The sequence below is a fragment of the Mustela lutreola genome, chromosome 3 (assembly GCF_030435805.1).
Source record: "Mustela lutreola isolate mMusLut2 chromosome 3, mMusLut2.pri, whole genome shotgun sequence".
In the NCBI taxonomy this organism is placed as follows: domain Eukaryota; kingdom Metazoa; phylum Chordata; class Mammalia; order Carnivora; family Mustelidae; genus Mustela; species Mustela lutreola.
In genome coordinates, this window is record NC_081292.1 from 168805287 (window position 1) to 168830397 (window position 25111).

At 47.7% G+C, this 25111-nt stretch overlaps 1 protein-coding gene across 7 annotated transcripts in view; it reads right to left on the bottom strand.

The window, feature by feature from the left end:
* AGAP1 (ArfGAP with GTPase domain, ankyrin repeat and PH domain 1) overlaps positions 1-25111 on the bottom strand; it is a 505804-nt gene that overhangs the window by 243455 nt on the left and 237238 nt on the right. For all 7 annotated transcript variants that reach the window (XM_059167640.1, XM_059167642.1, XM_059167641.1 and 4 more), the window contains exons 7-9: positions 15559-15686; positions 14238-14393; positions 7782-7874 (exon numbers count right to left, since the gene is read on the bottom strand). In XM_059167640.1, coding sequence (XP_059023623.1) covers positions 7782-7874; positions 14238-14393; positions 15559-15686 — 377 coding nt within the window. The remainder of the gene's footprint in view (positions 1-7781; positions 7875-14237; positions 14394-15558; positions 15687-25111) is intronic.

The window sequence follows — 25111 nt, forward strand, 5'->3', positions numbered from 1 at the left end:
GTTAAGTAATTTGTGGACACAATGGATTTTTTTTTTGCTTTTGCTTTTCTGGAAGGCTAGAAGGGAAGACATGTACAGGATGAACCCCAGGACTGTAGGCACTTGATGAATAAACATGCTTTTCCTGGCCATTCCAGCTATAGGCCTGACACGTGCCCACAGTCCTGAGGAGCCACCTTTGCATGGGAAAGGGCCCACTGAAATCATAGATTATTGCAGCTTTTCATTTTAGAACTGACCTAAAGGGTCTCCACTGCCCTAACTTATAAAATGTGCTGCACAGAGAGGATGCTCCAGGCTTCGTGAAAGGATGTGTTCCCACAGGCTTACTTCAAATTCTCGATTTATTGCAACTTAGGAGGATTTAGGTCAAAACCTTCAAATCAGAATATTTTGACTATTGCATGTTTATTAACCAGTACATGGAGTTTTTTCGAACTCCCAAAGTAGGTTCTTTCAATTCTCAAACATGTGCACAGGAACACAGTGGTCTTAACTTGTAATGTCCAGAAGGCCTAAGGCAGAAGACTATTACAGGAGAGACAGCAGCAGGTGTCCCTTATGGTCACACACACACTCAACCTTGTGCCCCAGCTCTGTTATTAATCAGTCCCACATTACAGGCTGAATTACGTGCCCCCCAAATCCATATGCTGGAGCCCTCACTCCCAGTGTGACCATACTTGGAGACAGGGCTCTTAAAGAAGTAACTAAGGTGAACTGAGGTCAGAAGGGCAGGGCCCTCCTCCAAGATGACTGGTGGTGGGGAAGAGAGGAATAGATGCCAGGACCCATTCCACCGAGAAGCCATGTGAGGGCAGAGTGGGAAGGCAGCCACACCAAGCCAGGGGGAGTCCTCATCGGAAACTGCTCCTGCTAATGTCTTGAGCCTAGACTTCCAGTCTCTAGAAACCAATGTTGCTGAAGGCCCTGGTCTGCGGTTGTTAGGACAGCTCTCGCCATGGATGTGCTGTGTGACGCTGGGCAAGCGGCCTTCTCCTTGAACCCTCCCTTCCTCATCTGCTAAATGCGAGACAATCTCTAGTGCATAAACAGGAAGTGTTGGCAACTGCTGATACTCTGAGGGATCGTAATTACCCCTAGGGGATAAAGCAGCAGGAGGGAAGAAACCCTCTGATTAGGGAGAACAGTGGCCAAGGGCTGCTCTCCAAAGGAAAGGCTCCTCTGGTCCTCAGAGACACTGCCCTGAAGCAGGCACTGTCCCTTGGGGAGCTGGTGCCCCTAGCTCTAGACTGTCCTCAGTCTCATAACCCCAAACTGCCAAGTTGTGGAGACATGGCATGGCGCCCCCCCTCACCCCCAAATGACTCTGGGAAACCAACTACCTTCCCAACACCCACTCAAGGCCGACCAGACCCTTTGGCCATGGGACACCCCAGCCTTTCCAGGCTGCCCTCCTCACACCCTCTTTCAGCACCGGTCCTTCCCACCTGCCTCCGGCAGCCGCTTCCGCCTGTCCCCCACCTCCACTTCCCTTTCCCTGCTCACCCCACACCTTTCCAGCTCAGGAGAATCTACTGTTCCTTAGCTCCTGGGGCTCCCAGGACCCCTGCCACACAGCTCTATTCCAACATTTGTCCTCCCCAGTCCTGGAGGACACAGGGTGGGGTCTGGGCCCTGGCTGGCACGTAGACTCTTCTGAGCCCTAGCAGGGTTCCCAGAGCACAGCTGTGCAGGAAGAGCACACGACTGTTCCAAGCTGATCGTGTCTGATAGGAAATAACACCGGGAAAAAAACCCTCTTCATTCATCTGGACAAAAATAAACTCTGGTGATTCATGCCAGTGCTGGCTTTGGGGAACTTTCCTCTATTTGTGCATGAACTTGCACTGCTGAGCTCGTGGGGAATTGGGCTTCACCATCACTGCTGAACTTTTCAAGAAAATAAACATTTTACTGAAATGAATCACTTAGTCAGTTATTATCCCAGCTCCTGGATTATGGATCCACAGAGGATACATCATGTCTGCACGGCAGTTTACGGTGTACCAAGCACCTGAGTGCACACACTGCTCTGTGTCACCCCCTGCAGCCCCCGGTACTAAGGGGAGTCACATTTTAAATTAATTTGCAGATTTATATTTAAATGATGGGTTCTGTATTTCGGTTAACATAATCTTTTTAGGCATTTTTGTTTAGACCACTCTGTCGTCCACCCGTACAGCCAAAGGGGTCTGGGGGTGGCGGGGTGTGTGTCCTCGTTGGTCCAAGATGGATGGTGGTCAATTCCTACCCAGGCATCCAGAGAGTCGGAGTGGTTTTTCCAATGACAGTCTGGTATTTGAGGAGTCAAATTAAAAGCATGTGATGCACCCACCTGACCCATTAAATTAATAATTGTAATTGGCTGAGTCTGTCGTGAACCAGGCCAGATGCAACACTCTCAGGGAGTTGTTCACCCAAGTGAGGTAAATTAGCTTTCAGGGCACTGGGGTCCACATCAGTAAATTATCTGCTTCTGGGGAACTAAATGGGCCCCCGATGCCCGGGCAGAGCTGATTTGCCACATGGGTGAACAGCAGATTCTCAGGGCCGCCTCTTGCTCACCTTGGTCCCTCTGTGGTCAGGCCTGACAGATAGGAGCCGCAGCGCTGACACCTTGTAGACGCCACACATGTGGCGGGATGGACCTGGGTGGCTTCTGCTGCACTCCCGGGAGGAAGAGTGCGGCCACTCTCTCTCTCTTCCAAACCCCCCAGAAGTTTCAGCCCACTCTTCAATTCTGCTTCCTGCACAAGAGCACTGGCCGGCAGCTGATTGACCAACTGTGACTGGTGTCAAACTTGGAGAAGTTAAAGTGAGCATCAATAGGTGGCTTTTATTCTGCCAGCACCACACAATCCACCCCCTCAGGCCGATCCCAGGTACCAGTGCTGCAGTGGCCTGCAGCAGGCTGGCCAAAAGGATTAACTCCAGAGGTGCCTTTCACTTAATTGACAATTGCTTCTTTCTACTCAGCTGAGAATCAAAACCACACAGGGCTTCAAACGGTTCCCAGGCCCTGTGGCAGAGTGCTACGGGAAAGTTCCATGCAGGTCGGCCCTTCCACGAGAGCTTGGGGAGGGTTTCCTGGTGGCTTCAGGTGGCTGTTGAAAAGTGCTCTCCTCCCGAGGGGACCATGATATCCAGCTTCAAGGTCAAAATTAAGATTTAAAGTCAGGTGTTTGGAGGACAATTCATGGCTTCGATGTATCCCTGGGGCACCCATCCCAAACCTGTGCTGATCTCGGCCTATGGCGCTATCTCGCAGGCCCACACACCGGGGAAAGTGCTCAGCTGGACTCACAGAGCGAGGACCAATGGCCTGGCAACTCCTGTGTGAGCAGGACAGCGGCTGCCAGGCACAGGCTGCCCACACATGCCTCTCTGCCTGCCTCTCTTCAAAGTCCACAGAGACCAGTTTCTCTCAAAAAATCCAGTTGATGAAACAGATTAAAAAAAAAAACAAAACAATAACTCCAACTTCTGAAAGCAGGAAGTAGATGTTTTGCCCATAAATCTCTAAAAGTTCATGGTGAGGCCTGATGGCACGTGGAGCTTAAAAATGCAAACCAGCAGGCAAGGGACCCCAAGAGATGACTGAGACAGGCCTGAGGGGGCCCGCCTGAGGGATCTGCACTGATTGGCAGGGGCACTGATCTGCCGCAGCCTGACCTTAAGGATGCCCATCCACCTCCAGAGCCTCTCGTTCCTGACCAGCCCCACGAGGCCCGCTGCCCCCCAGGCCCACAGCACACATGCGAAGGTGGGTAATGCTGGGTAGACACCACTGGCCTGTCTCAGGGGGAACACCAGACTCCCATATGGAAGTATGATGAAGCAAAGACAGTGTTTCTTACTCTCATTCTTCGAAGTCCTGCAGGAGACAATATACTCTCTCCAAGCTCGCATGTTTGCCTCACCAAGTGAAATATGTATTCTCAATGACGGAAGCATGATAAGACAAGCGGACCAAGATTTCAAAGATTCAGAAACACCCCAGTGCTTGTTAGGAAGCGGGAGGTGAGGTGCGGCCGTCAGGTCTGTTTCTGCACAGTGAGCGCGGCAGGGGTGGGGAGAGGCCAGGCTCTGGCCGGGAGTCTGCCGGGAGGGGGAGAGGCCAGGGCTGGGGCTGTGTATCCGTACTATAATATAGAGATTAAAAAATGCCAAAGGGAAAGAAAGAAAGGAGAGCACACAGCTGCCGTCCCCCAAACAGACCTCCCATCTGCCACCCACGATTTGCATGTCACCTTCTCCGGGCTCATTTGTACTTCATTAACTGCCATTGACTTAACAAGATTTATGCAAATGACACCATAGGAGCTCCCTAACTCCCACTGCAATCAAGTGATTATGTATGTACAACTCTCCACAGCAATGAAAAATTAATACGTGACAAGCCCACTCGCCGCTGAGCTGGGCCTCTGGCTTTTTTTTTACTTTTCTTGCTTTGCTTTTTAATTTTTATTCGAACAGACCTTATCTTATTAGTTAAAAAAAAACAAAAACAAAAAAACAAGGAAAACTAGGACCCCTCTGACCCAATTCTCCTCTTCTCCTCTAAGGTCCCGGAAAGGACAAAAAAAGAAATGGGTGCAGGTTCGAAAAATGAAGTTATTTTGCAGAAAATCAGTCATACTCTTGATGAAGAATCTTTAACTGGGGGGAAAGGGGAAGAGATGAAATCCTTGTCCAGCATGCTCCAGCTAGCTCCCACACTGGGGGAAGAGGCCTCTGTTCTCAAAATGAACGAGCTGTAGAATGTGAGCAAAGTGTGATTAAAATTATCCACTGGAACACAATCTGGACAAATGCGAGTCTAGTGGCATAGCGTGGTGAAGACCACCTTGCTCGTACCCTAAACCAGCTGCTACAAGATTCCTGTATGGAGTTTTTTCATAAAAAAAAAAACCAACTAGCTGGTCCTAAACCCGTCACCATCACCAGCCCCATGGCGGTCACCGAGATTCCAGGACGGTTTCTTTGCCATGGGGTGACTGGCCTACAAGCCGGGATATGGGGCTCCCATGCCCAGACCAAGTCTTGAACATGGCTGTGTGGCAAGGCCAAGGGCCTGCACTGGGGAGAAGGGTGGGAGAGCAAATGAAACCATGGCAGGGGAAAGGGAGACCTTCCATGCCTGGAGCACGTGGTGGCGTAGTCCCCAGACAAATGTGGGGACCGTCTTGGACGTTTCTTCTACATAGGTGGAAGGTATTTGTCTGAGGTCAGGGCTCACCTGTTTTACTTAAAACACATAACTTTGCTTTCTGAGCTTTCCGAAGGCTTTCCCCCAACCAGCCATGGAGAAAGCACAAGCACAGGGGCGAGGGGCTGGTGTCTGGATCCTGGCCCCATCACTTCTCTAAGTGGCCTGGTCGGGAGTGCTCACCCTGCCCGGGGTTTCATTTAAAGCAAGGATAGTACAGCCACACCTGTGGCGGTGTGGGGGGTTCAAGGGGACACTATATGAGCACTTAACCAATATTAAGGACTCATCTAACTGTTCGTTCCCTCGACAAGAGGTCTGGCGAGCACCTATAAAGAACATGCCAGCACCTGGCTCCTTCCTCTGCAGTCTTGCTCCTCATTTCTGCTTGCTGAAGTCACTGTGCAGGAAGGGTTAGGAATTCAGACAGTCTCTAATGATCTCGAATCCTTTACAAACACAGCACACACAGGCATGTGAGATAAATCTGTAGGACCAGCTATAAACCCACATCAGTCCCTGTGACCTAAAGACAGGCTCCAACAAAGGTGCCCTGAGCATGACTAACTGGAAAATCCAGTTTTGCTGGAATTTTAAAAAATTCTCTCTTGGAATCTCCACATCCTGGTGTTTCAAGGGGCTCTGATTATCATCCAGGGCCCATTTCACAGAAGAGAAATCCGAGGCCTGGAAGGTTCTGCCACAGGGGGACTCTGATCTGACAGGTGTGTACTTCTAGGAAGGAGCTGCCCTGGGCAGCCATGAGGGACAAGGATCTGTGCACGCTCTTGAACCATGACTCATCGGGAAATCAGACCATGATTTAGATTTCGACGACATTATTTAGAACATTCACAACTGAAAGGCTTCCAAAGACTAGATAATACTCATTTTACGCTTGATGGTCAACTCCAATCGGCACACAGATTGAAAATCTAGTCTGTACGGCGGGCCCCCTCTGCAGTTGAGCAGGGTACAAATTGAGTGAAGGTTCCAATTACGCCAGGGGCCTGCCCAGCCCGTGTGGAGGGCGGCACCCCCCAACAGACAAGAAGCGTGAATCAAGGAAATGGTTGAGAATTAAGTTTTAATATTCCCAAAAGGAAAAGTCTCAGGACTCATTTTTTAAATGAGAGAAAAGGAGTTAAATGATATGAAAAGGAGTTTCATAATCCTACTTGGAACAAAATCAACAGAAAAATCACGCATTAAAATCACCTCCTGTAGACAGCTCAGTGTCTAAATAAAAGCATACAAAGAAAAGAATGAGCAACGACGAGTGTGGACCTCGACAGTAACAAAACCATTTTAGAGCGTGAAGACACTGCCCGCCAGCAAAGGGGAGGGAAGAGGACTCTTCTCGATGGTGCCCAGAGCCTGGCCACACATTCGTGGCCTGGGTACTGAATGTTTCCAGAGTCCCGGCTCAGGCCCCAACCGACCTGTTTTCACCTGTCTACGCTGAGGCTGCCTGGCCCCCAGCTAACGCGGCCTTCCTGCTTGTTTCAGATGGTAAAGTTGTATTTGTGCACTGACTTCTGCCCTCTGGAGGGGTGGCCGGAGCCAACCGGAGTTGTGGAAGGGCACAGGAAATGGAGTGCCCGTGGAAGAGGCTGGCAAAGAGCAATCCCCCAGAGGAACAAAGTGGTTACAGCCATGTTCATAAGAGGAAGAGCTATTATCCTGCCTGCAGATTTTTTTCCCCCTCTCTCAAGCAGAATGCACTCTAAATCAATTGGACTTCTTTCACAAAGTAAAAGATGCTATTACCAGGAGCCACAGTGCTGGGTCGAAGTCTTTATTTTTATTTTCTCTGGAACTATAATAGCAAAATATGTCACGTGAATTTCCATTTTACTTGAGACATAAAGTAATTTGGTACCCGGTTTCTGGGCTAATGAAAACCTATTCCAGGCTAGCGACATAGGCCAAAACAAATGCTTGAATTCAAGTCCTGTTGTGTAATGAGGAAGTTTAATTAAGGCCCCACATTACAGCTGTAAATGTTCCTTTATATAATAAGGTCTAAATGAAACTGAACCTAATCAAAGTTACAATTCCTTCATTAGCAAATTACAAACAAGAGCGCGCAGCTGACACACCGGCTATGATTATCACAACTAATTGCCTCGTTGTTACAAACCAGCCTGAAACAGTGTTCAGATGTCCGTCTGCAAGAGCAAATTAGGGCCACATCGGGCTATTCCTGTGATCACAAGGGGCTCTTGTACGGCGATCTGATTTACCCCTGTCGACTGGCGGCCCGCGGCCCAATCAAAGCCGAGCTACAAAGGCAGCCTTTGAAGCCAGCTCAGCCTCGAAACACACTCCATATGCAGCGGGCAGACTGCACTTCATTAGATCTGTTGTCACATTTTTCCCTCTTCTTATTCTAATGATCCTATTTTAATACACACAGGAACCTCTTCTAATTGATGTCAAGTGAGTGACTTCTACATTCATCAACAGAGCACATCAAACAAACCTTGGCGCACGAGCCGGCATCATAGCAAGGAGAGCCGAGGTGTGTCTCCAGCTCCAGGAAGGGAAAAAGGGGGAAGCGGCGTACCTGTTTAATTGGGATGGCTCGACCGCTCCCGATGCTGTCCGCGCGGCTCTCCAGGCCTTTTTTCTCTTTGTCTGGGTCACTCCCTTTCCGAGACTGCAAAGCAAAAATAAAGTTAGCATCTGGGTAAGGGCTGTGGCTCGTGGATCTGCAGGCCTGCCCTTCCCCGGACGGTTTCTTCGCTCCCACAACCAGAAGCCGTGGACAACGCAGGCGCAAGCACACACAAGCCCAAAAAGCGGGCTGTTGAATACTTCGCTCCCACCAACCCATCATTTTACAGAGAATTCTCCAAACTTTGCCCCCTACTTTTCCTCCGCCAAATTCCCTTTTAATTCTTTTTTTACAGAGCTCAAAATTCAATCAGTAGAAACCAACGGACCGTATAGGAAAGTAACGCCCAACAGGAAAGCGCTTTCTGGGGCTGCAGCTAATCCAGCCGAGGAGAAAAGGCCTCCTTGCGGCTTGTTGGGGGAACCTACCACATGAATGTGTATGTTGAGTTAATGTCTGAAGGAGGATTTTGAAATTCTACGAACGACAGAGCAGAGCAATTTAATAGTGCACTCTTCATTCATATCAAGGTGCCGTGAACTTCTTTTTTTTAACTGCTTCTGGACAGTTAGAAAGCAGCAAAGTCTAACTACTGTTACCACACCACACCACAAAAAATAACAAAGGGGAAACAAAGTTGAAGACCTCTTTTTTGACAACACATCAGTGCTTGGGGAAAAATGAGCAGTTCTGTCTGCTAAGTTTGCAGAACCGTCTCCTGGGCGGCATTGCTGACACTGTGTGACCAGCTTGGGATTGGGCAGGTGGCCCCGTGCCGCTCAGGGAAGCCACAACCCTGAGCGCAGGCGACTTCGGCAAGTGGAAGGAGCACCACAGCTCAGCCTCCATCTCCGGATGGCATGAGGAAGTGTGAGCACAATGATTTTCTGACAGATTTATTTTATTATGAGAGAAAGATCTGAAACTCGTCCTCCTTAATAACTGTGCTGACAAGTGACAACTTCACTCCATTACTTTTCAATGGGAACATTACTCACGCAATATTGAAAATGGAGAAATATTTTCATGTGCTTTTCAAATCTGAGATGATATATGAAATGAACAGACTTCGTGGTGTCCGGTGTGCAGCGAAGAGCTAATGAAATCCAGTTTCAAAGGGGTGTGAGAGCAGCCAGGTTTTTTTTTCTAATATTAAAAGGGGCAGTGTCACCGGGTGTGAGAAAACTCCCTAGGATGTAAACTCAGATGTGGCACTTTGAAGAGCACATGTGCTCATTAGGAAACAGGACCCTTTGATGACTGTGGAAGCCGACATTTACTGAAAACCTACTATGTGCTAGGCACTGTGTGCTTTTTTTCTTTAAGGTAGTAGAAAAGCCTGGAATGAGGTAACGGGAAGTGAAAAAGCAACAAACCGAAAGTTGCAGAAAAACTAAGACAGAGTTTGTCCATTTGGGCCGGGAGGAAATAGGAAATACTGATTCCTTGTCATGAATTTCAGCTACAGGGTAGGGGCTCACTTTTCTCTTTAATTAATTCTTTAATTAGTAATGTTCAGTTAGAGCTATGAAATGACTCTCGAGTCTCCTTTTGCTGTATCTTAGTCCACAGGCAGGTTGGCACTTGAAGTTTCCATTTGTAAAAGAAGATTCAAAGCTCCCGATGATAATATTTTAAAAAAAAATTTTTTTTTTAAATCAACAGAGCTCATTCAAATTTCCAAATTTGAAAATCCACCTTCATTATTCTCTGTTAACCAGAATAATTAACAAAACAAACATAAAAAAAATTAACATCTTCCTCAAGGCAGCACATCTGTCCCCCTAGTCCCTCTGTGCTCCAAGCCGGATGCCCAGATTCCAGGGGTGCAGGCTGCCAGAAAACCCATCTCTGTCCGATCACACACGCTGCTATGAATGACCCCGGAAGTTAGGAAGACTTCACCACCAAAATGGCACAGAGAATCCCGATTACTCTAAGGCTCTGACCAGCTGCTGGGTAGAAGGGTCTGCTGCAGCCCCGCCCCACGATTACTTCCCCCCGCCCCCAGGCTGTGTGGCTGCCAAAGCAATGGGCACCCAACAACTGTGCGGAGACAGACCCCTGGGCACACAAGCATCTGCAGGGAGCTCTCCCGAGTCTTCTGCTGGCCCGGAGACTGCATGGCCACAACACACCCTTCTGCTCGCACTGAAACTGCTCCGTGAAATCCTCCCGTACAAAGAGGCTCTGGGCACCAGCTGCGCGTATCACAAGTAACAGTGTGCAGGGACCAGCCAGACACGCACAACTGGAAGCTAACAAGGGTCAACCATGCTCGGCACAGGGGTCAGCGGTGAGCCCTTGGAGAGACCATCATCCTTGCCAGCCCCAAATGTGAAGAAAGAAAGGCTAAAGATAGTCTCATCATCACCTCCTTCTTTGCACCAATATTTACCTTTCCTCATGTGATGCAAGAAGCCACGGAGGGACACCCCATCAACTATCTGCATCCAGGGACAGGAAGCAATGCTGCCAGGAGCCCACGCTATCACACAGAAGCCTGCTTTCCCCCTTCCAACCCACAGTGAGCCTTTTGACTAGGACACATTGTGACAGGACCCACGCTCCCCTCCACAGCAGACAAAACACACATGCTGCTGTTTGCACCATCAACTTCAATGCCTCATTTTTACAGTGGGTTTCTAGGGATCTTTTCACAGTATGCTTCGTGGGTATGCTGGGCACCGTTAACTGGTGTCGGCGGGCAGGATGGGGAGCTTTTAGAAGGATCGTGTAAGGACACTGTTATTTTAAATACGAAAAGCAGCAAGGCAGTGCCAGTGATGGACATGTACTAGAGTGAATTTAAGATGTGCAGATGGATGATAAACACCAAATTCAAGATGATGCTGATCCTCCAGCAGGGAACTGGGCAGGCGTATATCTAGGAGGCACACCTGCAGGGCTTCAACTTTTACCCAAGATGTGCTATTTCTTAAAGTCCTGGCAGGCGCAGCAAAATGTGTGCATTTGATGAGCCCCACGTAAGTACATGCCTATGTTTTTTACTCCTACCTCTGCATAAAAATATTTTCTAATAAAACATTTTAACCACATGTACATTAGAACAACTACACTAAATTAATTGTCCTAAGAACCCACTTTGGTTTTGGTTACAAAACCAAAAATGGAATGGACATAGTCTTTTAAAATTTTTCTTAAAACAATGATTTTTTTCAAAGAAAAGAGCAAAGTAAGATATAACTAAGCTTTTGATTAATTCCTACTACAAATATAACAATTTGCTACTAGGGGAGCAACGTGAAGTTTACTATAATTTGTTCAGAGTGCATATGATTTCTGTCTAAAAACCTGTGTATATGCAAATAAACATCTGGGACTGCAAAATCTGAGCTCAGAGTGGTACATTACAGGTCTACTTTATAAAATTTATAAGCGTGGTATTTGAAAAATGATGTGTGTACTACTTAATTAACTCTGGCCTCTTTATGACGGTCTAATAAATAAGGTGGATAGCGCTCCTTCACTGGGGTGGTACAGCCGCAGTCTGCATGGAATTTTACTCACTAAGATTGTTTGGCCGAGGGCACATGTGTCCTCCTACTAGATGCTTTTGAATAAATACACGTTTCCCCAATTTAAGCCAATAATTACAAACAACTGCCAGAGATGAAGAGTCTATGAATTTTACATATTTAAGAGTAGATGCAAACTGGTAATAATGAGAATTTAGTTTCTTAATTGCTACAATTTCAAAACTAATTTGCCTCTTCTCATTCCTTGGATGACACTGACATCTAGTGGAGTTCCTATTTCTAAGATCTTGAACTTAAAAATACCCACAAGTCACCATCACCAGCACCATCACCATTTTGTTCAACATCAACACCTGGGTCACGCCCTGGGATTTTAACCTTTTTCCTTAAATGCCATGATGTAAATCCATTGCAGTGTTTGCTTCCTTCACAACCCCAAATTTCTGTTCCCTTTAAGAACTGCTGCATGGCTAGACTCAATTTCTAAAATGGTTTACTCCAGCTGTTTTCCAACATTGAAAGGGAAAGAGAGTAAGGAGTGATTATGTACAGGTTCACAGGGAGGCTTTTCCACTATTAGACACATTAATTACGACATAATTAATGGAGATTTTCAGAAACCGTAAGGATGAGTTTTTATTGGCTCCGCACCCGCCCAGCCCAGTCTGGGCTGCTGGGGGGCCCTCGTCTCTTCTTGGACGCCGCATGCTGCATGCACACTTGTGCTTGGCCTGGAGAAGGAGGGGAAGGCCTCATGCCTCACTTCTGTTCTTCTCCGGCCCCTCCTTCTTCTCCAAAAACACTTTGTCTTGAATGTGGGTTGACTCTGGCAAGAAATATTCCTGACAGACAGAAAAACCAGTCTCCGCAGACAGTAGTGGGAAAGGAAGTATATATTAACAGAGTTCTTAATATTTTTGATTCCACCTGCCTTAAAGTTTCTCCTTTGTATGCAACCTGGGTTGTCATGATTACCTAGTAGGCAGGGTCCAGGATAATGTTTTCTGGTACATTCCAATTCCAGAGCTACTCTTTAAAGAGTAGGAATGGGTATATGCTACAGCTGTCTTTCCAAACAGCCCTATTTTTAAAGAGACTTCCTGGCTTCTCACCTCTTCCTTAGAATGGAAACCAAAGCTGATGACCAGTACATGCAGCCCCTGGAAAGTGTGGTGAGCCTGCATGTTCTTTCTCCCCTGGCCTGGGTGATGCCAAGTGCTGCCAGTATTGGGTGCACTGGGAACTGCTGTTAATTCTTGGCGTGTGAAACATTTCATAAGAAAGCCTCTTATATCACAGAGGAGTTTATAACCAAATCATGCATTCCCCTGCATATTGTAGAAGGCTGAACACCACCCTCCCAGTGGGTCACACAGTCCTACAACTGCTTTTGCTTATTAGCACTGTCATAATTCTTTTCACAGCTGCAAGGGTAGAGACACAAAATTGAAATCCATGCCACTAAGACCCCTCACCCCTCGGGAGATTCTTCCAGCAGCACGACTCACAGAGAATGCTGCCGCTTCCGGCCCAGGGAGGCTAAGCAGAGACCCCAGGAGGCTGGGGTCTGGGTCTGGTCTGTCTGCTCCTTACCCTGCACTCACAGCAACAGCGTCCGTCAGAACTGACGTGGCAGAGGGTAGGCAGCAAAGGAAAGGGGACGGTCTGTCGAAAGCAGATCTTGGCAATTACAACTCTCCAATAGGAAGACTGCCTCAAACATGGTAGGAAAGGCATGGGTGTCTACCAGGCTTGGCAGCTGCATGCAACATCAGAAATGCTGTCTCTGAATAAGGCAACAGGTCAGCTGAGGCTCCCAGCCACCCCTGCAGAGCCCCCCTTAGTTCAAGACATGAAATCCTGGACTCATATGCATCTAAGTCAGCGGTAATCACCCAAAATGAGAAGTCCAATGGTTTAAAACAGGGCACCACATGACTGTGTGCTGTACTGCTGACCTGGGCTTGTACAATACTTAGCAGCAACCTCAGGTGCTACCCATGACTCCACCTGGCTCCCAGTTGTAACAACTCAGAATTTCTCCAGAAACTGCCAGGTGTCCCCAGGGAGCAAAAGCACTGGCTGAAATGATATACTTATGATGCACACACCTGGTCTCGGGAGGGAAAACGTTCTTCTGAGGTCAAACGACTCCAGTCACAAGCCAGCAGTTCTGCCTGCAGCTCTAGGGTCAGCTGCAGAGCCTCTCACGATTGACTGGATATGTCTGCTGGGTGCACAGGAAGGGATGTGGTGGGAGTGCTTTTGCCTCCTCGCTGATTTAGGGGTTTTCTCTGTGTCCCCATTGCCCAAGGGAGCTTTTAAAAACTGCACATGCCTGGGGCTCACCTACAGATTCTGAGTTCATAAACCTAAGCCCATGGAGATGATCCTCAGGTTTAAAATGCTCCACAAATAACTCTGAAGAAAAGTCCAATGAAGAGCCTCCTGGTGATGAAGCCACCCCCACCCCTCCACCCCCGTGATAAATCCTCAGAAGCCCCAGCCCGAGAAGGGACGGTTCCGTACACCAAAGTCGCTGATGCATCCCACAAGGAAGGTTAGAGGCCCACGTCTGGGGATTCTGGCACAGTTTTGTCATCTCATACCCAGAGTGACAAGTCTGTCGCTAGAGACTGGGACAACCACGAGATAATAAATACCCTTGTACAGCCCCTCACTCTTCATTTTGACACATGTATCTGAACTCCTTGCACACAGAGAAATTCACATTTTCCTCAGTGCCCAAACCCTTGCTTCTTGTAATTTTGTTAGACCTTCAAAGAAATCAGTGCTAGTCTCATTAACTAAGTCTGGATTCTACAAGTAACACTAAACCATCCAGCAGCTAATCGATGCATAGTGATTGACGTTCTTCACTCAAGCTTCTGGGGCAGACACTCACGGTGAAGAGATTGGAGCGGCGCTTGGACTGCTTCCGGACAGGTGTTGGTGTGTTGGCAGTGGGAGGGACGTCGATTCGCAGTTCCTTCTGGCTGGTGCTTGGCGTCGACGGGACGGAGGAAGAGTAGTCGCTTAAACTCCCGCCTCCGTTACTTGTCTGAAACAATGGAAAACGAAGGTTTTACTAATGACACGCTCCAGGAACCTAATGTCACCACCTTTGCAGGGTCGTAAGCCACAAGTTAGCAAGTTACACTGAAGAGAGGCCTGCATGACAGGTGGGATAGCTTCTCTGACCCAGCTAGTTGATTGGCATCGAGTAGAACATGGCCTCATTGTAGACTATACCAGTCATCTATCTCATAAAGTACTTTTTCCTAAGAAAAGTGACTTGAGAAAGAGAGGTCTCTGTTATTTGATTTGAAAATGGGAAGGGGGATTAAAATGTAATTATGTTCTATTTCCTCTGAAAGATCAGGGGTTGGCTGAACTAAATGGGCCCTAAGACTCCATGGCTCTAGACCAGATGCAGAAAAAATGCTGTTTGTCTTGAAAGAACCCAATGCACACTATGAAAATTCGAATACTTTCAAAGACATTTAAAGATTCACAGAAAATGAGATGCCTACAGTGGAGACATCCACATCCTTGAGTCTACCTTCATAGGCCCTTACCGTAAATCCATCACTTACTGACTTCCCCAAGGAAAATGGAAGTGGCATACCAAACCCTGTAGCCTTTTAAAAAAGTCCAAATATAACACCTGCCCAAGAAATATTAGTTAAAAACACACACAGGCAAACCAAGTCAATGGTTTCCTTAGCAGACTATGGGTTTGGTTCTTCAAAGTGAAAATTACTTTGTTTGCTTTCAAGTAATTAATTTGCCAGAATATTACTCTGGAAAGATGTAACCAAGGGAGATGGTAATTATAGTTGAGGTGTGCTACCAAATTTAAGCATATAGTGGGATTAGCCACTGAGGTTTACCCGCAGTTGTTCAACCCATGAGCACACCAGAACCAGGACCAACGCAGGATAATTTAAATCAAAAGCAAAGAGCACAACGCACACCTGGAGCCTCTGCCCATACCAGCATGCCTCACAACACAGACAGCACGAAGATGGAAACACTGAAGAATGATTCCCATAAAATCCACTTGGCCACAGCAGTTTCTCAAGGAAATGTGCAGTGAATTACCAACATGCTGTTATTTATAAAGTGGAAAAGGAAAAAAAAAGATATCTAGCATAGAAATGGCTAAGAGTACCCTTGGGACCGGCTTGCTCCCCGGTTCTGCTGTGCCTTTCCACCCCACGTACCTGGCTTATGTGCACAGCGGACACCTGTGCCGAACAGACGGACGAGTGGCTGGGGGAGTTGGGCAGCGACTTGCAGGGCCCGATGGACAGCTGCTGCTTCTTCCTCGTGGCCACAATCTTCTGAGCAACTAGTGGATGGGAGACAAGAGGAATTCATTTGAGGCTGGTTTCCAAATATAGGGAATGTGGCAGAGACCACCAGCTGTCCCCACAATCCACTACTTCCTTCCTCTGCAGTAATAGAGCTCCCACCTCTGGGCTGGGCACAGGACCACTAGAATAAAGATAGCATTTCCCAGAGCCTTCTCCTCCTTGTTCTCCTGCAACCTCGCTAAGTGCGGCCACATAGGCAAGTGCTGGCCGGGGGGATGACTGTTGAGAGGGCTCATGCAGCAGCTTCCAGGAATTTTCCTTGAAAGGGCTGCCCTTGGCCCATTTCTTCCTTCCACCTTTTCCTTTCTTGCTGCTGAAAATACAGATGTAAGCTGTAGCCTCTGCAGCCATATTAGGGACAGAAGCCACATGTAGTGGGGCACAAGACAGAGGGAGCTGGCCCTCCAGCTCCAGCCTTGGTAGCCCTGCCCAGACCACCTCAGCAGCCTTGACCATCAAACAAAACAATAAAAAATACACACCTGTCCTATTCAAATTATTCTAATGTTATGAATTTTTTCCTGTTACTTGCAGCAAAAATAATCCTAAATGAGACAAGGTTATTTGACTAACCTCTCCCCCTTGAAAATCAAAAATCTATTTTTTGCATAGCCTAAAGAATCACTCTTAACTTTATAAGCTACTGCATAGAATTATAGCCAAGGACATGTAATTATATCAAAGACTTTATTTAAATACATTACTACACACATTGGAAGTTTATCTTAATCAATACAAATCTAAATTCAACCAGCCATAACTTCTCTTGGCAAATGGGCTCGCTGATAAAGCATGCTGCCTTTAATTGGAAAGGAAGTCCACAATAAGAAAACTCTTCCCATACCAATAGGTGTCACTGCAGAAGAACTGCAGCTTTTGTTTGAATAGATGTGTGTCTTTGGGGACAAGCTGTAATGAAGTTCAGTGGTGTTCAATCCTTGTCTCAGTCCCGAGAGCTGCTATTTTTAAAGAGGCCTGTGCCAAGGAACACACCGTCATCCCCAGCGATAGGCTGTTAACACTAAAGGAGCACACACAGTGTCCGTGGTTTCTTTTCCAAATGAACAAAATTTTAATAGGGAACTGGTCTGTCCACAGCTTATGGCTTTCCTATAAATGAATGATCGTGTAAATATGATGAAGCGAAAATGCAGGGTGTAAAAAATGGCTCTCAGAGATGAAGCAGCAGCTTCATTAGTTACATCCCGCCTCCAATGGGCCTCTTATCCCGAAAGGATGATATCAATTAATTTATCTTCCCGCAGTGTATTGATCACAAGCTTCATCAGCTAATCATGTTTAAATTACAGAGGAATATCGCAGCATTCTGTCATTTCAAAACCATTGGCGTATCGATCTGGGGTCTTTGAAGACGTATATCAGAACATTTTAAAAATCATTATGTGAACTCGGAAATAAAATCTAAGCTCAGCTTCCAAAAGCTGCAAAACATGGGTCATGCAGGTGAAGTGAAATCCAAAGACCAAAAGTCACGACTGTCAGGGTGACTGCCAAAGTACTTCTTTTTTTTTTTTTTTTTTTTTTCTGAGGAGGTAGTGAAAGGGGGTTTTGATGAGCAGTGCAGAGGCATTTTTGTTTTACTCCCAGCCTCAGAGTCACTGTACCACAGGATGACCACGCAGGCTAGAATCTTTAAGCCTGCAGAGAGCACACAGAGCCGGAACGGAATGCAGCTAAGCTGTCCAGAGAGCTCTGTGTAAGCGTTTTCTACAGTTGTTTTCTACACGAAGGGAAGATCTGAGAAACTTTCCAAGACAAGCCAAATGTGTTATAAAATCCTCATTTTGGGGTGCCTGGATGGCTCAGTTGGTTAAGTGTCTGCCTTTGACTCAGGCCATGATCTCAGGGTCCTGGGATCAAGCCCTGCATCAGGCTCTTTGCTCAGTGGGGAGCCTGCTTCCCCCTCTCTCTCTGCCTGCCTGCCTCTCTGCCTACTTGAGATCTCTCTGTGTAAAATAAATAAAATCTTTTAAAAAATAAGATAAAATCCTCATTTTATGAAACTCCAAGTGCAAATGAGCATTCCATTCCACCTCTTCTGGTTGGAGGCTGGAGGGAGTGAGCTCATGGCCAAAAATAACGTTTTTACACCGAGGCTTCTCCCCAAGTGACAGCTGTATGAAGCATATGGTGCCTGTTAAGTACTAAAATTTTTCTAATTGTTCTACCACATTATTTACATAAACCAAAGTGAGAACTTCTATTGCATCTTTTACTTTACTAGAACTTTTACTCATATTCATTCCATTTTCCCATCTCCCCCATAACTTTTGTCTTCCTGCCTCGATAAACAATTGGCAAAAGGAAATGATTTATAGATATTGTGTTGTAAAATATATAGACGGCTGGGCTCCGTGCTGGGCATGGAGTCTGCTTAAGATGCTCTCCCTCGCCCTCTGCCACTCCCCTGGACAAGTTCCCTCTCTCAAATAAAAGATATAAATAATCTTCAAAACAAATGAACAAAAAAATTAGACTGCTTTAGAGCCGTAGGATAACCCATAAAAGTTAGGAAAACCTAATGATGAGCAATGAAAGCATGTGACTCAAGAATAAGAAGAGAAAGACAGGAAAGAGAAGGCAAAGTGACTGTCTGGTAAGGTGTGGCCATCCTCCCCGCCAAAGTGAAAACCAGTGTCTCCCCTCTGGTTAAGTGTCACCGTTGTTACTTGCTGAATGCCCCAACAATGTGACCTGAGAGGTGGAGTCTCTGTGTACTTCACTTCAACACCTTCCAAGGTGAATCGTTCGGGTGTGCAAAGGCTAGCGTGACTACTGCCTGCTGAGATACTGTCATGGTCCGTCCCTCGGATGACTTTGCTAAAGCAAGTGAACTTACAGGAGCCAGCCCCAGGGTAGCTGGAATGGAGGGAGGGAGGGAAGGAAAGGAGAGACAGAGGAAGGGAGGAATGGAGGGAGGGAGAGAGGGATGGACAGATGGTGGGACAGATGGATGAATCTCCCTCCCCAACAACTCACAGGCAGTGGGATGCCAGAGGGAGGAACTGTTCTCCTGAGTTACAATCATTAACTACTCATGATGTTTATAACACTGGAATGTTAACAGACTTAAAACATCAGTATTACCCCAGATTATAGGGGCTGGGCAGTTTTTAACTATCAAGTTTTTGTCTACATTTGCTCATTCAACAAGTGAAGTATCTTACATGTCTTTTTTTTTTTTAAGATTTTATTTACTTATTTGACAGAGATCACAAGTAGGCAGAGAGAGAGGGGGAAGCAGGCTCTCCGCAGAGCAGAAAGCCCGATACGGGGCTCGATCCCAGGGCTCTGGGATCATGACCTGAGCTGAAGGCAGAGGCTTTAACCCACTGGGCCACCCAGGTGCCCCTCTTACATGTCTTAAAAAATACATGGATGTGAATAAATGAATAACACAAACCCAATCACTTGAGCTAAGAATCTGGAATCGTTATCATTGGGAGGTGCTGTTTTCTCAGTGTTGGTGACATGAACTACACCTAAGTCCTAAATGCTGTCATCACCACATACGGAAATGTTTGCTCTTTTACCCAACACTGCTAAACAATTTCATTAGTGTCCGTATATTTTGTACTAATGCTCCATGCTGTTTTAAAAGGTACTTCCTCCATAATTGGGAAATTTATTTGGATAACAGATAAAAGATCTATCTATAATCAGGGCATAAGGGACTTCTAGGGGGCTGGTGGTGCCCTTACTTGATGTAAGTGATGACTTTGAGATGATTTTTTTAAACCACACTCAATTATACTTTCATATACTTATTTCCATCCTTTCATTAAAAAGAAGTTTATTATTTACTTATTTATTTTTAAAGATCTTATTTATTTATTTGACAGAGAGAAAAGAGACAGTGAGAGAGGGAATACAAACGGGAATGGGAGAGGGAGAAGCAGGCTTCCTGCTGAGCAGGAAGCCTGACACAGGGGCTCAATCCCAGGACCCTGGGATCATGACCTGAGCCAAAGGCAGATGCTTAAAATCTGAGCACACCAGGTGTCCCTAAAAAGAAGTTTATTCAAAAACTTCAGCAACAAGGAAAGTGAGTTGTATATTTCCTTGCTCTACAAACAAGATTTCCTATTGTAAACAGCCCCCTTTAATTAGTGATAAAAATAAGATTCTCTCATCATTCCCAAATAAGACTTCATTAAACCCTGGTGTGATGCCCAATTTCTGCTCTGACCTTATTTTTTAATTCATTTGCACTGAACAAGGGAAAGAACACGTCTGGTGACAGTGGGAGTCAGGCCTGCCTCTCCTGCCTCCCCCGAGTCTGTACCCTCCTTGTTGTTGTGGCTTACATCTGGGCCACACAGTCCCATCTAGCAACTCACTTCACCCGCACAGCTCCCGGTGCCACAGACGAGGTCGACAGAGCAGACGGGGCACTGGGGGCAGAAGTAGGATTCAGGTGCCATCAGTGTGGCTCTGCCATGGGGGCAACAATGCCATGTGGCAACAGAATAGATTTTCCCATTTGCCTCCCCATAAGATTCTACCTCTTCCAGAACAGGGACTATGTATCCTTTTGCTTTGTACCCTAACTTTCTCTATAATCTTCACATTCTATCTGGGTAATGGGTAAGAGAGGCAGCTTGGTGACTGGCACCCAGGAGATGCTCAGCCGACCCTGGTACCATCCAACTGTTGGCCAACCTCTGTTTCCAGTCAGCCCTCTACCAGCAGGGGACTCTCTGGACTGTTCCTCTGTTCTTCTGACCATGGCACTCCTGACCATCGCCACCCCCAGGGTGGAGCCTGCCACTGCCAAGGCCACTGGTGACTGACTAGAGGCCATCATCTCACTTGACCTCTGGGCAGCATTTGCCATGGCTGATGGTTCCCTCCTTTCCTGACTCATTTTTGCTTCCCTGACACTGACTTCCAGTTGCCTCCTCTAGCCGGAACGTCTGGTGCTCAGCCCCCTGCACTGGCTCTTCATGCCTGGGTGCTTCCAAACAGCCCTCCTCAGCTTCCCTTTACCTCCGTGCACCCCCCCCCCCCCCCGCCGGGCAGTCTCATCCACCTCAATGCCAATGGCTCCCAGATCTATAGGACAACCTTGCTCTGAACCCTTCTGCATTCCAGAACCACATATCTCCCCTGGGATGTACTTCAGAGTCTATGTGGCCCAAGTGAGCCTCACCCTCCTGCCACCTAACTCCATGACGGGAGACCCCCCACCCCCAACAGGGATGGACACAGGGGACATCCTATTACCAGAATCTCAAATTTATCTGCATGGCCACTGCCTTGGTCCAAGACCTCACCCTCCGTGGCTGGTTCCTGAACTGGCTTCCAAAGCAGTCCTGTCCACCGCGGCCCCCAAAGCCCATTCTGCTGCAGGCCAGTCCCCCCACAGCGCCGTTCTGCTCACAGTTCTTTCGCGGCTCCCAGCAGACACACATCACACCTGAAGCTCCGCAGCGAAATGGACCGTCCACACTCCTGGAATCTCCTTCCACACAGAGACTCCCACCGCCCGAGCACTCGTGGCCTCTTTACCAGCGTCCCCATAAAGGCGCCAGACCACACGGGGAGACCTGTCCTGCAACAGGCTATCCCTTCTCAACCCTGCAGTGGGAACCAGCATGCTTGGAGCTTGGGGGGCGGCGGGGGGGCACTGCCTGGAACCTGGGGGCGAGGCTGTCTGACTTTGGTTTCCAAGGGGTTAACCCAGCCCAGCTTCAGTTCGCAGCACAGCTTTACCGACAGAAAGCAGGAATTCGGTCTTCCAGGGGCCCAAGTCCCTCGTCTTATTTTTGAATCGGTTCAGAACCCCGGAGAGGGCAGGGATCCCTTCCCAACCCCACGCTGCGGCCCCCCAACCTCACGGCCCGGCCACGGCCAGCCTGCCGTACAGGTCACGTGGCGCGGTCGTTCTAAAGCCCGGAGCGTGGGGTCACCGAGGCCCAGAGCACGGCCCTGTCGCCCTCCCACCCTGTCCCGGAAGCCACGCCCGGAGCCTCAGGGGAGGCCCCGTACCCTGGTTCCTGCAGCTGCCGAGTGGCTACCGCGGAGCCTCCTCACGCCGCACTGGCACGCTGCGGCGCGCGCACGCGCACGCCGCACGCCGCACGCACACGCTCGTACACGCACGCGCTCGGGGCCCCTGTGGAAAGGCCGCGGTTCGGGGTTCCCATAGCGCCCGGCGTGCAGTCACTCAAGAGACGACGACGTACTCAACACCCCCAAGCCCGACGTATGAGGGTTCGTGGCGGCCCGGCCTCCTGCCAGGGGCGGAGGGCTGCCTCTGAGCGGCTGTTTGCAAGGCGCTGCCTGGCTTCCGCAACATCTGAAATTAAGCTTTTTGGTTTCATTAAGGATTATGACATTTTTGGCATAGTACAATAAACATTAGTAAATTTAATCAGCGAAGTATCTTCTCTGGTTTAAATGATTTGCTTGAATTAATCAGTTAGCGAGAACTTTTGACGTGGCATCTGTGAAGCAGCAGAGGCAGGGCCAGAGGCAGGAGAGGAGAGAAGGATGACCTGGTCAAGGAGCTCGCACCCCCAGAGCGCCGGCTTGTCCACCAGAGACCAAGGGGCCACTGCTGGAACTGCTCAAAGGCTCCCTGGGCAGCCCTCCTCCCCTCGTGATTTGCTCACAGGCCCCACACAGGTCCCAGGCGACCAGGCTCCAAGGTGGCCTGTCCCTTCACCTCCCCTCACCCCCACCCCCTGCACAGTGCAAGAGAGGTAACTAACGGACAGATTGTGCAATGTCTTGCTATTCAGTATTCCACATGATTACATCCTTTACAATGTCAACTTCTACCGTAGCACAACTGTGTACACGGACAGCCTCTTCCAGGGTAAGCGGGGCTCTGGGGGGAGACCCGCACACTCAGCCTGTGCTGGGGAGCAGAGGGCTGGCAGGGATCGGGGAGAAGCCAAGGTCAGCACTCCAAGAGCACATCGATCTGACACTGAAGAGCCACAATTAGATGCCAAGTGGACGTTTAGTGTGAACTGAGCCAAATCTGAGGAAGATGATTTTTTAGCTACTGCAGAAAACTGTACGCAGCACGTGGAGGCCAAGAATGTGGGGTGGGGGAGGAATGAAAGGATGGAAAGCCCAGACCGTAAGTAATGTGAGACAGGAATTTAAGTATGAATAAATCTAATAAAATAGTATTTAACATGTTTATAACAGACATACTTGTAAAAATCAACTAGCGTTGAGACTAATTTTACTCCACAGAGGTATCTTAAAAGCACCAACAGAGGACAAGGCCATGCGTGCATCACCTGTCTTTGGTGCTGCCCCCGAAGGTGCCGTCTGGGGCGCCTCTCACCCAACGGCTCCTCCACTGGAACCATGGGGAGAACTCCCATAAATAACGGAAGCCACCAGGGGTTGTAAATCTTCCAGTAACAAATAAAAGATCTTCTAATGTCTCAACTCAGTTTTAAATTACAGTTCAGTGATCATTAAACTATCTTATTAATTAAGAAGAAATTAATTACCAAATTATCTATGTAGTTCTGAATTTGTGACTTCGTTAGGAATGACAAGCAATCTGAGGTGGGATTTTCCTCACCGCAAGTATCTCAGTGAGCCTATGTGAAAGGAGGCATATTCGGCACTGCTGGAACCCCAAGCCCCATCTATTAGATTTGTTTTTATATTATCAGTTTTGGGTATAGAGGAACAATGCCAGAAAAACAGGTAAAGAGAGAGAGTCAGTGAGGAGAGATGTGTTCATAAAGGTCTCTCAGGTTGTCTGATGCTTGATGACATTAGTAAACCAGAGGGATCCATGGCCTGGCCTGGGACCTACACACCTGTGGAGATCCTGCCAACTGGAAAGTACAGTTTGCTCACCTTCTGGGACAATGGGTCAACTCCGCGGAGCTCTAAACCATTCTGGAAATGCTGGATGCCAAACTTCATTTACCTTCCTAGAACTGCTGTGTGCCTGACACACAGCCAGTCCTGGGCAGGTGGGCACACAAGTGAACAGATGAAGCCGCAGAGCAGATAGGGAGGTTAGGAGAGGAGGAAGTGGGAGAGGCAGCTTAAAATGGCAACTGGAAACACGTTTTTAAGGTTCTCGTATGCAAAGAGGGGCAGCCAGTGTGGGCTTGATCCTTGAGGCAATGGGGGCGGACAAAACCACTCACAGACTGGTGTGATAGGACCTCGGCTTTGGAAGGACACCTGGTGTGGAATGGGAGCTGCAGGTCCTCTCCATCCGGATGGGGAGAGAGTGTGGGGCGGGGGTGCAGGCAGTGAGGGGCTGTACTGGAGCCGCCGTGGCCTTGATGCTGGAGCCAGGTACTTATGGCTTATAGAAGCAATTGGACCTTCTCTTTTGAGGCTTGTCTCTAGAACTGTCCCTCTTCCTTTATGCTTGATGAATACTCCTATAGGGGATAGAATTCTGGGCTGACCATGCATCATTTTACAGTTCAAAGCTACCAGAAGGCGTTCTTCTGAAGTGATCAAGCCTCAGTGATGGATTCAGGTAAAAGTCCACAGTTTAAAAAATGTTCCAAGCAGATTTGGAACTTGAACCAGGCTAAGCCAAAAGTTCCCAAAACCTGAGTATGTTGATCCTCTTAAAAGAGACAGTCTGGACCCGGTTCCTGTTCTCTGAAGTACATTAGATCTTCCCAGGAGCACAGTGACTCACAAGGGGAAGCTCCTTATCCTGGATCTAGTGAGATTCTCACCCTCTCTGCCACAACCTGTGACCTCACCCCCCTGCTGTCCAAAGCGGACATCCCAGCCCCACCGTTGCCACCAATGCTACGTTTATCGTTCTATAAACAGGCCTGGCTCGTTTTCACATTTCTACGAAACAAACCATAAACCACCCGTACAGTTTCCTAATTATGACAAATATTAATAAAAAAGGACAGGTACCCTGTAACTTAAAAGATCATAATGATAACTTAGGGGTGAGTACAAAGGCAATGTTCTTCTATGCATCTGCTTTCTGCAGAAAACCGGACGAACTTTGGACAAAAATCGAGGGACTCCTAAGAAGAGAGGGTTGGGGGGCACATGAGATCCTTTGATGATTTACCTTATGTGTACCTAAGCACAAACTATAATATTTCTATTATATTAAAACAACAACAACAAAAAACACCTCAAATCCAAAACAGGCCCTGGTTGAAAAGCCAAGCTAGCTTTCGTCTCTTCTGGGGATGCTCTCAAGTTTTCCACAAACTAATGAAGTCTGAATTCTTAATTTGAGATTCAGTGCTTGTCTGTATTCTTTTTATCTCGTTGTATTAAAACAAATTTATCTTCATTTATGTCGCAATTACCTATTAGGGTTGTTAATTTGCTGGAAATGAAGCTATTGTTTAATTGCTCCTATTAATCGGGGGATTTAAATGCCGACTGTAATAAACAG